We start from the raw sequence: 15,170 nt of genomic DNA, 5'->3' as shown, positions 1-15,170 counted from the left end.
TATCTCTGATTGACAGTACCATGCCCCCACCTCTTTTGCCTCCCTTCCTGTCCTTTCTGAAACATCTAAAACCCTGCACTTGAAGTAACCATTCCTGTCCCTGAGCCATTCAAGTCTCCGTAATGGCCACCACATCATAGCTCCAAGTACTGATCCAAGCTCTAAGCTCATCGCTTTGTTCACAATACTCCTTCGTTAAAATAGACACATCTCGGACCATCGGTCTGAACGTGTCCCTTCTCTATCACTGGCCTATCCTCCCCCTCGCACTGTCTGCAAGCTTTCTCTATTTGAGAGCCAACCACCTCTTCCCCAGTTGCTTCAGTTCGATTCCCATACCCCAACTATTCTAGTTTAAATTCTCCCCAGTAGCCTTAGCAAACCTCCCCGCCAGGATATTGGTACCCCGGGATTCAAGTGCAACACGTCCTTTTTGTACAGGTCACACCTGTTCCAAAAGAGGTCCCAATGATCCAGAAATCTGAATCCCTCCCCCCCCGCTCCAATCCCTCAGCCATGCATTTATCCTCCACCTCATTCTATTTCTATATTCACCATCGTGTGACATAGGCAGTAATCCCGAGATTACTACCTTTACAGCCCTGTTCTTCAGCCTTCTGCCTAGCTCTCTAAACTTGTTTTTCAGGATCTCATCCCTCTTTCTGCCTATGTCATTGGTACCAACATGTACCATGACTTCTGGCTGCTTTCCCTCCAGCTCAAGGATGCTGTGGACCCGATCAGAGACATCCTGGCACCTGGGAGACAACATACCATCCGGGATTCCCACTCATGCCCACAGAACCTCCTGTCTGTTCCCCTGACTATTGAGTCCTGTATCACTACTGCCCTCCTCTTCCCGTTCCTTCCCTTCTGAGCAGCAGGACCAGTCCCAGTTCCAGAGACCTGGCTACTGCCGCTTGATCCCTGTGGGTCATCCCCCTCAACAGCATCCAAAGCGGAATACCTGTTTTTGAGGGGAACAGCCTCTGGGGTCCTCTGCACTGTCTGCCTGTTCCCTTTCTCTTTCCCTCCCCTGACGGTCACCCATCTATCTACCTCCTGGAACCTAGAAGTACTTGCTCTAAGGGGAGGGGGGGTGACTGCCTCCTGATGCACAGCATCTACATAACTCTCTCCCTCCCTGATGCTTCGCAGTGTTTGAAGCTGTGACTCCAGCTCATCGATTCTGAGCTGAAGTTCTTCCAGCCTCAAGCACTTACTGCAGATGTGGTCACCGTGCACCACCACAGCGTCCACGAGCTCCACATCATGCAGCTGCAGCACATTGCCTTGCCCTCCATCTGAACTATTTTTTTTTCTTACCTAGCTGTAGTCTACTTAAAGATTATAACAATAACAGTAAACTTTACCTTTACTTACCAGCTACTCACCAGTGTTGTTGCAGATGGCCTCCGCCTCTTGATGCTGAAGCCTGTTATGCCAAAGCCACTCACTGACACTGTCCACTCCGACAATGGCCGCTCCGCTAGACTCGACCTCCTTTTTATTGGCCCCTCTAAATTCTGTAAGAATAAAAAAAGCCCGCAAAAACAAACGAAACGCACAAGCTTTTTAAATACTCTGTCTGTACCTGTTTGGGACCCGCTGCTCCAATGTCTCCTGGGCCGATCCTGTAATGTTGTGCAAAAAAAACTTTTTTTAAAGAAAAAGCAGAAGTTGGCCACATCCCAGGTATGCTCCACCATTGATTAAGATCGTGACTCATCTGATGGTCCAAACTCCTGTAAGATTTGTTTAGCTCTTGCACCCCCTTGTTGTCTAAAGATCTACTTCAGCCTTGAATATACTTGATGACTCAACATTCCCATTCTTTCTGGGACAGAGAATTCCAAAGATTCGCAACCCTCAGAAGAAATTCCTTCTCATCTCAGTCTTAAGTGGACATGCATTTATTCTGAAAACTGCAAGAAATTAATAGAACTCTATGGAGAATAAGGAGGGCAAATGGCAGTGACAATATAGTGGGGCCCAACAGCCCAGTGCTTGTGCTTGTGAAGATAATGAAGCTTTGCAGTTATACTGGTTGTCAAAAATAGCCATGATAGAACCAACGTTATGCTTCAGTCTGGTGCTGTGACAGCTCATAACCGAAGGAAATATCATATAAGAATGTACGTTTCTAAGTACCAGGACAAGGGCGGCCGTGGCTAGTAGAGAGGCTGCCTCTCAGCTGCAGTGGCACTGTAGGTGTCCTAGTTTCCTCCCACATCCCAAAATGCTCAGGTTGGTAGGTTCATTGGCTGCTGTCAATTGCCCCAAGTCTGTTTTCTGTGTTGCATCTCTCTAATAACCAGCAGTCATTAGTCTTATAACACTTCAAATAATGATCTGTTCCTCCTGTTCAAGTGTATAACATTCTTTTGGTTTTAACTGTGCAGCATTTGCAGTAATTATGGGCCACTTATTGGTCCAGGTATACATTAAACAAGATTAAGGAGATTAAAGTTGACTTAAATGTATAGTCGCCAACTGGGTGACTGGTTTAAATTCAGCTAAACATCTTGTGGGTACTTTAAGAGAGGAAGGACTCTAAGCATGGGAAGGTGTAGCAATTAGCAGAACATGGAGATGAGGAATGTGGCTAAACGATTGACAAGGGTTGTTCACTGGACAAAGGACAAGCCGCTCTGCACCTTTATACAGCAGTTCTGTTTTGCCTGCTTTTCTTTGGTGTTAACTATTATTTTGTGAGTACAATTGTTTTCTATTTTCCTAATCCTGTAATATTTTTGTGGTTTACTTTAGTGCAGATAAGAATGAAGTTCTTTATCTTGTTACAGAAGAGTATGAAGTTGATTCTGGAGGGGCATCAATTAATAATACTTGTGGAAAATACGCTGGCAAAAGCAAGACTCCACTTTCAGCAGATGCTTATGAAGGACAAATGAGTCAACATCACAGGACAGAGCCTTTTGTACAGGGAATGCATTTGATCAAATCATCACAAGATGAAAACAAAACATCATTGCGAAGGGGAAAGAAATCTATTTCTAAAATGAAATTACATTTTCCGAAGAGTGCCCTAGCTTCTCTGCATCGCGACAAAGTGTCAGCAGGCTCATGTAATAAGAAAGTGAGTGAAAATTATTCTGAAGGAAGTGTTGAAGTTTTGAACAATGCAGGAGCAGATCTAAACCTTTGTGATGCACTAAGCAACAAAATTGTACAATCACCTCCTCCAGTAAAGTCAACGGCCACTGTAGAAGATCACTACCTTACAGAGACTGATTTTGTATCTAATGAACATTATAAAAATTATGCTTCTCCTCTGCAATCAAATTTTTCAACTGTAATGAAGAAAAATCAATGTAGCTCAAAGAAAAATGGAAAATTATGTAAGGACCATTTTAAATCAACTAGAAATGATATATCTGAAGCAGGCAACTTCCCTAATAAAGAGGAAGTTTGCCCTACTAATAAGGACAGATTGATGTATGAGGACTTCTTCTCGACAGTTAACCTGAATGGCCAAAACAATCCAAGACTTTCATTAGGTGTGCTTCCGCCCAAATCACCAAGTCCTCCTGGCATTATTTTTGGAAACGTTAAGCAAAAGAGAAAATTGCAAGAAATCGATCCACAAATTTCTGCGGCTAGAAATAAAAGGGCAAGGAGTGCAGGAAGTGTCAGTGTTGAAGCACAGCCCAGTGTTTGTACTGATAAAGATAATGAACCTTTGAATGCAGCTGCACTGGCTGGCAAAAATAGCCCCGACAGAAGCAATGCTACACTTCAGTCAGATGCTGCTAAATCTCGTCAGAGAAGGAAATCTCATTTAAAAGAACTATTTAAATATTTTCTTGATGAATCGAGAGAACTTATGAATGAAGTGTCTAAGAAAAAAGAACTGTGTCAGCGTCATGAAGAGAAAAGGTTAGACTTGCTTCCAAATCACTCTACTATGACTTGTCTTTCTAAACGCAATAAAGGGATAAAACCATCGAATTTGCACCATGAGCCACAAACCTACTCCATAATTTCCATGCAACTCTCCGATCAAATGAATAAGAAAGGGTATGAGGAAGAAAAAGTACAGTGCCATCAGGAGGACACATTGTCTAAAGACTTCTTAAAATTGCAAAGCGTTGACAATGAATCGGACGACGACCATCAGAGTGGACCCAGCCAAAGTATGTGATTGGTTTGATTATACTTCTCTCAAAGCAATAAAGATGATTCTTTATCATATTAAGAAGATACAGGTTAAGCCTGTTAACCAAATAGGGGAGATTGTTTCAACTGGACTATGTCAGTCTGGTCATAAGCCTACTTTAGGGATATTGTTATTACAATGTCTTGGGTGAGAAAAGTTTCGACATGCAACCTTTGAATTCCAGAATCAAAATCAAAAGGGTTGCTGTTCAGCATTTTAAGGGTTTCTTTTATATTTAGAGATGTCTTTAGTTGTGAACATGTGAAATGATGTTTAAGACCTTGATTTCAAAGGATATTCCAGAGTACTGAGCAGGAAAACAAAATGGAAAGTTTCCTTCAGATGAAATAAAGAACTGAAAATTAGATTAAGGTGCTCCAATAGAGTAATTCAGGGAACCTAAGCACAAAACAACCCTAATGCCTTGTTTAGTCAGACATGCTCAGGATAGCAGTGTTACAGTTTCCTCTGTTAGTATTTCAACAATAAATGTGTTCACCTGTTTTTGTGCTTAGAGGTCTTGACTTTCTCTGTGCCCTTTAGTTGACATTGGTTAATACTGTCCAGGGATTCCACAATGCTATTGCTAACAAACTGATTAAATTACTGGACTGGTATCCAGAGGCCTGGATCATTGATCTGGAGATGAGTTTAAATTCCATTCCAGAAGCTGGGAAGTTAATTTCCATGTAATTGAATAAGCTAAAATAAAAAGCTAAATAACAACGTGAATTTACTCTTGTGTAAAAACCCATCTCGTTTACTAATGTCCTTCAGAGAATGAAATTTGCCTTCCTTTCTCCACCTGGCTTGTTTGTAGCTCCAGGCCTACCAATGTGTTCGATATTTATCTGTTCTCTGAAATGACCAAGTAAGCTAATCAGTTCAGGGACAATTAATGAAAGCCTTGCCCATACTGTTCCTGTCCCATGAAATGAAAGGAAATGGAATGATAAGGTCATAGATTCACGTTTCTCAACAGCCAGCCCGGTGAAGTGCAAACTCCCTGGTTGGATGCTTAAAGGAGCACTTCCCAGCAGAGGTCACTGTAAAGCATTTGGATGCTTAGCGCACTTTCCATCTCTATCACGAGGTCCTGAGAAGCAATAGCGCTTTAAAATCTGATGTGTGGCTACATGTGGAACAACCATGTGATGTCTCTATTAAAACTTTTTAGCTAATTTTATTTAAAGAAGGGTTTTGGTTTTATTGTTGTGTCTCGTCAATGTGGAACAACAATAAATGTAAACTGCAGTTTAAATTAAACAAACATCACTTGCCCCTAAATCTTCCATTCTGAACTCTTGATTCCACCAACTTCATTCTGTGCTCTTCCATTTCAACTTGCACAGAAAATCAAGATTGGGCTTTCAGAGGGTGTAGTACGCTGACTGGATGGAAAAGAGTGTGGAATTGTACCTCAAAGCCCACTTATTGTCCTTGTGGAAAATGAAATCCTACTGCAATCATCTGTTGCTATATGGTGTCAAACATGGGCACATAATGAGGATTGGTGGGTGGGAAGTGTAACAGTAGGAATGTTATTTCCAATTTAAATTAGAATCAGACTGGTAATTTTTGACTTGGGAAGAAATAATATTTGCAACAAAACGATTTCCTGGAATATTCCTCTAAATGTGAATTTTGAATTTGATTATTGTATGATCATCAAAGTGAATGTAAACATTAGCAGAAATAAAACCTTTTGACTTTAATAGTTCTTGGAAGAATTTTTTCATGGAGTAAGTTTTATTTTTGTGACCTGCAAAATATTTTTTCACAACAACATCACAAAGGTGCTGCAAACTGTACCGGTTGGAGTAATCATTTTAAAAAGGGAGTGAAATAGTTGGAAATATCTAATAAAATTTATTTCTATCAGCAGTTACAGATTTCTATTTTAAAAACCTGAAATCAGTCTTGAGTTTTAAAGATAATATATCTGAAGATGGCTTGTGTTCAAGATGGACAAACACTCAATGCATAATCATGTGCATCATGTTTTGACATAAAAATAATAGTACTGAGAATCTATAATCACAAGATCACAAGACAAGGGAGCAGAAGCAGGCCATTCGGCCCATCGAGTTTCAGAGCACACAGAGGAAATTTATCTGAGCAGATGTATAACATACATCTAATATATTTCTGTCTCACCTGGAACGTCGCCCCCAATCTTCCATCTCACGATTGGGTTTCCTGTTCCACTCCTTTGTACTGGAGGTAATATTTCTCATGCAGGCGGACTCCCAGTATCTAAATTTTGATTTCCCAGCTTGGTCTCGTTCTCACTCTTTGCTCCCACCCACCTGCCTTTCACCAGTGAATTTGTTTTGCTTCTCAATCTTTTCTGAGTTTGCCATCTTCATTCCTCTCTCTGTTCCTTATTTTTGCCTCTCCTCTTCCCCCTCAATCTTGAGTCATGGAGTTACACAGTTTGGAAACAGGCCCTTCAGCCCAACTTGTCCATGCCGACCAAGTTGCTTACCTGAGCCAGTCCTGTTTACCTGCATTTGGCCCATATTCCTCTAAACCTTTCCTTGCCATGTATTTTAAATGTTGTAATTGTACCTGCCTCCACCTCCTCCTCTGGCAGCTTGTTCCATATACCCACCACCCTCTGTGTGGAAAAAGTTGCCCCTCAGGTCTCCTTTAAATCTGTCCCCTCTCGCCTTAAATCAATGCCCGCTGGTTTTAGATTCCCCCACCCTGGGAAAAAGACTGTGGCCATTCACCTCTGCGCTTCTCATAATTTTATGAACCTCTGTCAGGTCACCTCTCAGCCTCCTTTGCTCCAGGGTTGCATTATGTCTGTCCTTCATGAAAAATGATGATGCTGGAGGAACTCAGCAGGCCAGGCAGCATCCGTGGAGCGAAGCAGGCAGTCAAACTGTTCCTCCAGCATCAGTGTTTTCCATCTAGATTCCAGCATCTGCAGTCCTTTGTTTCTCCATGTATGTCCTTCAACCAACATTGACCCCGAGACATTCAAATTGGCCTCAACTGCCAAGGGGGAATCACCTTGGCAGAGTATTTCTGTAAATGGCATAGCAGGTAGCGCTGCTGTCTCTCAGCTCCAGCAACAGGGCTTTGATGCTGACCTCCAGTGATGTCTCTGTTCAGTTTGCATGTTCCCCTTAGGTTCCACCCCCCAACCTCAAAAACATGTAGGAGGGTTAATCGGCTGATGCAAATTGCTGCTTGTGTAGGCAGGTGACAGGACAACTGGGGAGGAGTTGATTGGGCAGGAGGCAGAGAGAATAGGTTGCAGGAAAATTATCAGGGGGAGTGGGACTGATGGGAATGCTGGCATAAACTAGATGAGCTGAAAGGCCTTGTTCTGTGCCATGAGAACTGTGAAACAGGCGATCAGTATTTTGCATCTGCATGTTTCATTGATCTCAATGCACTTGGACAACCAAATTTGGAGCCCCAATTAGCAGACCTGCCGATTCCTTAAATTAAAAAATTTTTAGGCCAAGTAGAAATTGTTTTTGCATTGAATTGCTTGGCATAGATTTTAATAATTTTAATTTATGTTGACTGTCTGATAAATTTGTAAAGTCACCACATATGTTACGTTGTATAAAATATTAATTTGCTTGTTATACATGATACATTATACTACCATTATATATAATCATTTTATGTTTTTCTAAGTTGTACAGTATTCAAGGCGTTGTTGGCCCCTTCTATTAATGACGTGTACATACAACATAGAACAGTACCGCACAATACAGGCCCTTCGGCCCACGATGTTGTGCCGACCTTTAAACCTCACCTAAGACTATCTAACCCCTTCCTCCCCCATATCTCTCTATTTTAAATTCCTCCATGTGCTTATCCAGTAATCTCTTGAATTTGACCAATGTTCCTGCCTCCACCACCACCCCAGGCAGCGCATTCCATGCCCCAACCACTTTCTGGGTAAATAACCTTCCTCTGATATCTCCCTTGAACTTCCCACCCATTACTTTAAAGCCATGCCCTCTTGTATTGACCATTGGTGCCCTGGGAAAGAGGCGCTGGCTGTCCACTCTATCCATTCCTCTTAATATTTTGTACACCTCTATCATGTCTCCTCTCATCCTCCCTCTCTCCAAAGAGTAAAGCTCTAGCTCCCTTAGTCTCTACTCATAATGCATACTCTCTAAACCAGGCAGCATCCTGGTAAATCTCCTCTGCACCCTCTCCAACACCTCCACATCCTTCCTATAATGAGGTGACCAGAACTGGACACAGTACTCCAAGTGTGGTGTAACCAGAGTTTTGTAGAGCTGCATCATTACCTTGCGGCTCTGAAATTCGATCCCATGACTTATGAAAGCTAACAGCCCATAAGCTTTCTTAACTACCCTATCCACCTGTGAGGCAACTTTAAGGGATCTGTGGATATGAACCCTCAGATCCCTCTGCTCCTCCACACTGCCCAGAATCCTGCCATTAACTTTGTACTCCGCCTTGGAGTTTGTCCTTCCAAAATGTATCACCTCACACTTCTCCGGTTTGAACTCCATCTGCCACTTCTCAGCCCAATTCTGCATGGGCTCACCTCCCCCATACACCTCTGGAGCTATTACAGTCAAATCCTAATCCACATTCTCTCCTCCTATGGAGACTGATCTGCTCAGCATCTCCAAACTTTTATTGTTTCATTCCCATTCCTATACATTGGGATTAATGTTATTTTTAAGGAAGCATAATTTGATTGAATTGAAAAAAAAATTTCAAAAGCAAAATTGAGATTTCTTTTTATGATTGTTCATTGAGCCCAGGTATTGGTTAACGTCAATTAAACATGTTTTTTTTTATTAGATTGTAATAAGAAACTTTTTCTTCTTCTAAGGCAGTCCCTTAGGATTGAAGATGACTTGTTTCCTTAAAGAAAAACACAATTTAATTGAAGTAACAAACAGAACCATTGAATGCAAAAGGAAGAATATGAAGGTTAGTGGAACTTGTTGATGACTATTACACATAACAAGGTTCTTCGAGCATAAATTGTTATGTCAGGAAAAAGTTCTCGGTTGTATTTTTGGTTGTTCTTTTGGTGTTTGGTTTTCAGTGAAGGAACCATGCTTTTCTACAGCATACAATATTTTCTGTTGGTCGAGAATTCCTTCAATGTTTTGTTCTAAACTATATTGAATCACTAGATGAATCACTGAATCATTTTTCAGGTCTACCTCAAAATATCCTCATGACTTGAAACGTGCAATAGTTAACTAAATGCAAACAAGGATTCTATCTCTTTTTCTTGTCAAAAGATCAACACTATGCCTATTTATTCATATGGTGGGGTGGAAAGTGGGAACTAATTGTGATCCAGGTAGTTTTAAGGAGATGCCTCATGCATTGGAACTTGGAAGGTAGTTGTATTCATTGCTTGTCCCTAACTTGATAAAACCACAAGACTCAATCTTGGACACGTTTAATGGTTGACCAATAGTATGACTTGGTAATTAAATGTGCAACATATCTCCCTGGATACCCACATTCCTCCTCCTCAACCTTGTAAACCAATGCCTGTGTGAAATCTCATGTCTCTAGGCTGGTTAAGTTCCAGTAGATTTTTTGAAGCACGCTTGAGTGTTCATAATCACTCGTATCTTTACCGATCTACGCTTTAGCTGTGTGAAACTGAGATGGGTAGGGTGCACGTCAATAAAATTTTGCACATGTTCCATTGTCAGTAACTTGATTGACTGTTTCTTTGATCCAAGCAGGTTTATAAATGTAAAATACCCAATTAATCAAGTGCAATGGGTTTTTCCTTTTGACCGTGGTATACTCTAAATGTTCTATTTCATCTGAAAAGACAAACCTCATCTTAAAGTCCATAGATACTTTTCATGTGCCTAACATGTTCTAACAGAAGAGTTTATCTTTTGATTGGGATGTGACTGTTTAAGCTAGAGTTTGTCACTAGCTTTCATCAGTCTACATAGCTTCACAAGTTACTACTGCAAAAAAAGAAATCAACAATATATGCTCAAATGGAATAGGGAGGCTTTTGTACTCAAAGCATGGTTATGATCATGATGGCGAGCTGAGCTGCTTCCTGGCATCATGGATGTAGAAGCCACTGGCTGTCGTCTTTTACTGGAATGTGTAAGAAAGGAAAATAAGGAAGTCTGTCTCCTGGTGAAGACAAGAAACATAATCAGTTGTTACAGTAGTAAGGCCATTAGAAGTATAGAAGTATTTAAGGTGGAGGTAGATACAGACCAGGAAATTTATATGCTGTGGGGAATTGGCAGAGAAGAAGAGTTGAGTAGATCTGCCAATTCCCCACAGCCCTTAAATCCCCCAATTTAGTGGCCTACTCCTCCTCTTGTGTGTCCTTAAATCTGTCCTTAAGGAAATTAGAATGTAGACTCATAAAGAAGTCTGAGTTGGGGCTTTTTTTTAGGGTCATATTAAGAAGTAATTGAAAGGAATTCTAGCACTTCTACTTTGGAACCAGCGAGTGATGTTTTTTTTCATTTTTCTCTGGTTATGCAAGATGGTGTCATGTTGCTGAAAAATTTTTGTATGCCAATCTCAGTGCATTAGGGTGGTGATGTTTTGTCAGATGTGGATAAAAGGGCGATACAGTGAAAGCTTGAGGCATGGTAATAATGGAAGAGAAATGAGGAAACCTCTGTACGGCTTACTTCATACAACTTGATTCCATTTTGACAGGCCCGTAACTCCAATCTGTATTTGCCTCAAGTCTACCAATTTGTCAGTAGAAGGGATAAATCTGCGACTGAGGAAGGAGAGGCATTTTAGTATGAACACGGAACCTTGTGGTGGCAGATGGAAGGATAAAGTGTTGTAGGGGTTAATAAGTTACAGATGATTATTAGATGTAGTTTATTTTAGTTTACCTCATCCTGAAAAGAACAATGTGTATTGTGCCAAGCCAGAAGAATTTCCCATACCAGTCTAGTTATACTATGCATATAATTTTAAACTAATCTTGTTAATAGTAATAAACAACTTTTGTTTAGTTTGGTGTTGCTGAATATTAGATCCCTCCAATAGGTAAAGGAGAGAACTATCTCAAGGTTTTAATAACTAAATGATTTTCCTTTGAGTGAAAACTGACTGAAGTGAACCATGTTAGGCTGAAATCCTTTTCTTGTACAGTGCATGGAAAACTTAAGAAATTTTAGGAGTATTTTGTTGTGGCCACTATCAGTATGTAAAATGACTACAACTTCACTAAGAAAATATTATTTTCTAAAATTCCCAAGTTTGAGGTAGATGTATTCTGAGATTTAAATGGCACAGGAAACATTACATTTACATGACGATGATGATAAAATTCAGATTTAAAATTCATAGTGTGGTAAGAAGCAGAAAATCTCTCAATCGATTAATCAGTTAAAATGACTAGTTTTTATGAAGGCTCATTGTGTGATAAATCATTGCACATGGTCATTCCTTCTGCTTTAATTTCTCCCTTTAATTGCTCCCCGTCTCTCGTTATCTCCGTTCTTCATAAACTACATTAATAGTGAAACTTTTCAAATCACCAAGAGCAGAATCACAGCAATATCCATTAAGTCATATGGAACCCTGGGACTGATGGCAGTTAGGCCAAGATATTTCTTGCAAGGATGTGGTATTTTCAGTAGTGGTCAGGACTTGTTAATTTGCAAGCGATGAAGTGATTGTGAAGTTTGGCATGCAAGATCTTAGTTAATTTTAATGTCAATTACCGTATCCTTCAATGCATGTGTTCCCTTTAAGTATGCCAGTAAGGGTTATTTAGGTGCAGTAACAGGTGAATCCAGGCCCGACATTGTAGTTCACTCACTACCTTCCTTCAAAGGCAATCAGAAATGGACAAAGAATACAGGCTGGCCCAGCAATGTCAACATCCTGTGAAGTCTACTTTAAATCTTAGCTCTGCAACAAGTACCTTTTTTTTTAAAATAGTTTCATTTTTGTGCCTGAACTAATCTGAAGTAACATTTATTGAAGTGGGGCTAGCATCAGATTGATCCAGTTCATTGATTGGAAACCATTCTCTGGTTTGATGATAGAATGATATAATGAACCCCAGAAGATAAATTTTTTGATCTTGGCTCAAAGACCGTTGAAGTAATGTACAGCACATTTTGCACTTGGACAAGTTACAGTAGGTGTCAAAGCTTGTATCCATCAGAGGAGGTAATGACTCTGTTGATGTCTTTGTTTGGCTGCAACACCCGTCTTGAAAGCAGATCGAGTGACTTTTCTATTTTTCATGTTTTCTTCTGCTCTTTGTAATCTCATGCCATAATCTCAAAGTCATATCTTTTAAATCAGAAGTGTCATATGCTGTGTTTTCATTGAATGCCCATTGTACTGATCTACCACCTCAAGTTATGGGCAGTGCTTTTTATGCTGGTGTTGTTTCTGTTCGAGTTTTGAACTGTATCCAGTCTCTGGTAATCCATAAACTAGTGGCGCAAATGCTCATCTTTAGGGAGAAAAATATGAGACTTACATTTGTATAGTACCATTTTGGTCCCAAGTCTACAGCCAATGAAGTGATTTTATTTTGCACTTAGTTACTGTTGCCATGTAGAAAATACAGCAGCCAATTTACACACACAAAGCTGTCATAGTTTGATCATCTGGTCATAGTTGTATTTTCATGTTGATTAAGAAATGAACATTGGCTTGGGCATGGAGAATAACTCATCCCTGTCTTCACATACTATTTTAACATCTTTTACAGTCTCTTGCAGAGTGTGCCATTACCACTTCAGGATTGGGCTGATAAGACCACTCCAGTTAATGATGAATTTCAAATGAAGGGCAAAATAGTTGTGGCCCAGTGGTTATAGCCCATATATTAACAGATTAGTGTATATATATAAAAACTGTTAGTTGGCAGAAAGCTCAGACAGGCACTCGTAGATCTTGGACCTCTGGTATACGTGTGTCAGTTGATGTTTGGGGTGCAGCGCGAGGGGTTGGTAAATCTGTAAGCAATCTTTACATTTATGATATCCACCCTTTGTTGCCATATTATAGGGGGCCATGTATACAAACCCGCCTCCTCTTAGCTTGGGCTCTAGCTTTGGCAACTCATCCTTTTATTTCCTGCATAAATACTGTTGGTTTTCCATAGAATTGACTCAAATGTAAGCCATGGACGTTCTTCCACAAACTTATCAGGTGCAGCTCTAGGTATACAAAGACTGATTAGGCATGGAATTTTGGCCATTCATGTTCCATGCCCTGGGTTAAGTAAAAGTTAGCTAGCTTCAGGAACCTCAGACTAAAGATTTGCAAATTATTGGTCAATTATTTTATTTAGCATAGTCAATGCAAATGATAGAAAGTGTATTTTAGCCTAATTCTTGTTATAAGACAAAGGGGGCCTGGGTTTAACATCTCTTCCACAAGATGGCATCTCTGATAGTGTTACACTTCCTCAGCAATGTACAGGCAGATAACAAATTAATTCAAGGAAGTCCAAAAGGCTTGAATTTTTTCCAGTGTCCTTTCAGATGTGTCAAAATATTTTTCTGTTAATGATACAAGTTTTGGGGTCACCATTTCAATACGAGAAGCATGACAACCAATTTGCAAAGACAAAGCAAGAGCTAATCATTGAAGCATCCGGCTTGCAGTTGGTTACAGAATAGGTTTTTGCCCAGACGTTATGAAGAGGTTCCTGATTTTCAAATAGAATCTTCAAAAAATTTGCAATCGTCTCTGTGGGCAGGTGAGGTCTCAGCTTTGCGTTCTATCCCATTTTTAAGACTGACTTTTTGAAGAGTTGGTTTGATTTGTGTTTGTCCCTGGTGTGTGATTTTAAACCCACAACCTTGTGAAATAGCCGGTGATTCTGTACAGCCAAGCGACAGCTGGGATGTTATCACCAGAGGGAAGCACAGCTGTGCAGCTCCAGAGACCCGAGTTTGATCCTGAGCTCCTGGTGCTGTCTATGCGGAGTTTGCACATTCTCTCTGTGACCGTGCAAGTTTCCCCCGGGTTCTCCAGTTTTCTCCCACATCTCAAAGACGTGCAAGTAAGTTTATTCACTCCTGTCAATTGCTCTTGTGTAGCTGGATGGCAGGAAAATCAGGTTGTAGTTGATGGATATGTGGGTCATAGAACTATACAGCAAGGAAATGGACCCTTTGGCCCAACTCACCTGTGCCGACTAAGTTGCCTCCCTGAGTTAGTCCTATTTGCCTGAGTTTGGCCATATCACTCTAATTCTTTCTTAACCATCGTTGAGAATAGATGGGAGAATGGGATCGATGAGATTGTGCTGAGAGCTGGCAAAGACTTGCTGGGCCACATGGCTACTTTATCTGTCATAAGAAAATGTGAAAATACAAAAAGACTAAGAATTGTTATCGGATGCAAGTGATGGAATATTCCATAAGAAGGAAGACTCGTGCCCAATTCAGTGGCGAACTGCCAAACGTTAATTTACCTCTGCTGGAGTTTCAACTGAAACAATGAGAAAATTCTGGGAACACTCAACAGGTCAGGCAGCATCTGGGAAAGAGAGCCAGAATTAATGTTTCAGGTTGGAGACCCTTCCTCCACACTGGGCAAGAGAAAAACAAGTTGGTGTAAGCTGCAGAGAGGATGGGCACGTGACAGGTCTTTGTCCTGCACTGCCAAGGAAACGTAATGAGAGGTGTGGTTGGCAGCTGAATCAGAGGCAAAACGGAAGGGGCTGAGTGTGAGGAGGGAGAGCCGAGGGTGGGGGAGGCCCTGTCTGACCGGCTGCCTGTCTGTGGGCTCAGTGCCTCACTCTGCAGCACCACTGGAACCCACCACTGCCTGCACAGTGACCTGTGGGCACCCCCATCAGCTGTTCTGCACCCCAGCCCAGCCTGTTAGTGGTTGGACAACAGGCTCTCCTTGGGGCTGGAGAGCCTGGCAAAACTTGGAGGGGGAAGAATAAGTGCAGAGAGAGAGGTGCCAATGCAGGGAAGGGAGGAGAGGGCCCTCAGTTTTTGTAAATGGATGTCCAATTCTTCACGTT

The 15,170-nt window shown here is 41.1% G+C and overlaps 1 protein-coding gene across 3 annotated transcripts in view; it reads left to right on the top strand.

Moving 5' to 3' along the window:
• Positions 1-15,170, top strand: part of mcph1 (microcephalin 1) — a 285,601-nt gene that overhangs the window by 53,647 nt on the left and 216,784 nt on the right. For 2 of the 3 annotated variants that reach the window (XM_052025076.1, XM_052025077.1), the window contains exons 9-10: positions 2,805-4,154; positions 9,024-9,124. In XM_052025076.1, the coding sequence (XP_051881036.1) occupies positions 2,805-4,154; positions 9,024-9,124 (1,451 nt within the window). The remainder of the gene's footprint in view (positions 1-2,804; positions 4,155-9,023; positions 9,125-15,170) is intronic. The other variant, XM_052025078.1, reaches the window with a different exon arrangement.

The sequence above is a fragment of the Pristis pectinata genome, chromosome 10, assembly GCF_009764475.1.
Source record: "Pristis pectinata isolate sPriPec2 chromosome 10, sPriPec2.1.pri, whole genome shotgun sequence".
Taxonomy (NCBI): domain Eukaryota; kingdom Metazoa; phylum Chordata; class Chondrichthyes; order Rhinopristiformes; family Pristidae; genus Pristis; species Pristis pectinata.
Note: the sequence above shows the minus strand (reverse complement) of the source record. Positions and strands in the feature narration are given on the sequence as shown.